Source organism: Pteropus alecto, unplaced genomic scaffold (genome assembly GCF_000325575.1).
Source record: "Pteropus alecto unplaced genomic scaffold, ASM32557v1 scaffold33, whole genome shotgun sequence".
In the NCBI taxonomy this organism is placed as follows: Eukaryota; Metazoa; Chordata; class Mammalia; order Chiroptera; family Pteropodidae; genus Pteropus; species Pteropus alecto.
This window is the reverse complement of record NW_006435762.1, coordinates 10,076,222-10,077,885: the sequence shown is the minus strand read 5'-3', so window position 1 is coordinate 10,077,885 and position 1,664 is coordinate 10,076,222. Positions and strand designations below refer to the sequence as shown.

Genomic DNA, 1,664 nt, shown 5'->3' with positions numbered 1-1,664 from the left:
AGTATAAGGTGGGGAGGGACACAAGGGGAAGAATAGGAACCTATGAGGTCAGGAGGCAAGACAGCAGGTGATGCCAGGGCAGCGCAAGTGGTTCAGTGCAGCCTGAGAGAAGAATGAAGGAGAGAATGTGTGGAAGATGATTCTGGCTTAAAACAGGCTGGCAATTAACAAAGATTATTAGAGTTGCAGTGTGGAGAATGCGCTACCTAAGAGGAAGAGTGGCGGTACTTCCAAAACAGCTTCCACCTAATACAGTGGTAGGTAAATTCAGAGCCAATATCTGCTTGTCTATGGTGTTGGAGGGAGGAAGGAAATGGCAGTCCTTGAACTCATTTAAGCCAACTGACCTAGACACTGCCTTCTATACACAATTCCCTTCTAAAAACAAAATTTTAAAATACCTGTTAACGAGCAGGATTTGAGTGTTCTTTCCTACTACCCGCTCATATCTTCTGGCATGTCAGTTCCAATAAGAAATACTAACAGACAGATAGCTAAAATGCAAAAGAGAAAAACACCCAAAACTTCTGAACAAGGGAGAATTGGCTCATGTCTTCCTGGGAGGGCATGCATCGTCTTCAGTAGCATCATTGACTTCTAGAGAAAAGCTGAGCATTACTCTTTCAAGGATACGCCGTCAAAACTGCAGTTTTGCAAAGGAAGAATGCAGGGATGTTGTAGTGTTCGAACATTAACTCAGTCAGTTTCTCTCTCTTTGCCCTAGTGTTCCACTTGAAATGGGGAAAAAGAAATGTGAGTTATTTATTGTTTAAAAACTAAACTGTTGACTGATCAAGATTCATTACAACACTATATTAACAAAGATGTAAAACATTAAAAATAGAATACCATGGAAAATAATCTTCATAATATTTATTTCTATTTATTTGTACATAGATTTAATAAATAAATGAAACGTAAATTAAAACTTAGCTATTATCTAATAATAAGTAAAGTTGTTTACCACTATGAATTCAAGACATCACGGATTTTTCAATTAACGGAAATTAGGATTCTTATAATGATAAAGTATTATTAAATATTATGAATGAATCTAGCAATCGAAATCCTAAGTATGAAAAAAAAATCCTAAGTATGAATTTTAGACCTCCAATTCTCCCACCGATAGCTGGTACTCATAAAGGACACTAAATGTTAGAAACAATAACCGAATATTGGTAATTTATGTATTTCACAATAAGAGACTTCAGTCTAGCAATATCCAACCCTAGTTCAACATTTGTCTCTCCTGGAAACTTGAGGATCAAGGCAGATACATGGTGCCCTTGGATATCAAGGGATAACTGATTAACCAAAATAGAAAGCAGTCCAAGGAAATCAAATGTAAACTAAATCTCTGGAAAAACAGATAAATAACCCAAGAACCCATTAGGGTGCTTTGGTATTAATCTTTCAATATTTTCATTATTGAAATAACAAAAGTTGCAATATTTTTCTTTAAAATTAATCTCTTTTGCTATTTTCAAAATTCAAAATATAAATGTCTATGCCTCTTTAAAGAAAAAGGAAACATTCTTCAAATGAATGGGAAAAAAATAGAGAAACTTGGAAATTATTTGTCCTACCGGTGCCTCTGACATGAGAACAGGATGCAGGCTTGGTTCTGATTTGACATGCATTTTGTAGGTATGATCCCATATATC

General features: G+C 35.5%; 1 protein-coding gene across 1 annotated transcript in view; it reads right to left on the bottom strand.

Annotated features, from left to right (window-relative positions):
* LOC102896269 (actin-like protein 6A) overlaps nt 1-1,664 on the bottom strand; it is a 20,680-nt gene that overhangs the window by 9,448 nt on the left and 9,568 nt on the right. The window contains exons 4-5 of the mRNA XM_025046067.1: nt 1,587-1,660; nt 634-731 (exon numbers count right to left, since the gene is read on the bottom strand). Coding sequence (XP_024901835.1) covers nt 634-731; nt 1,587-1,660 — 172 coding nt within the window. The remainder of the gene's footprint in view (nt 1-633; nt 732-1,586; nt 1,661-1,664) is intronic.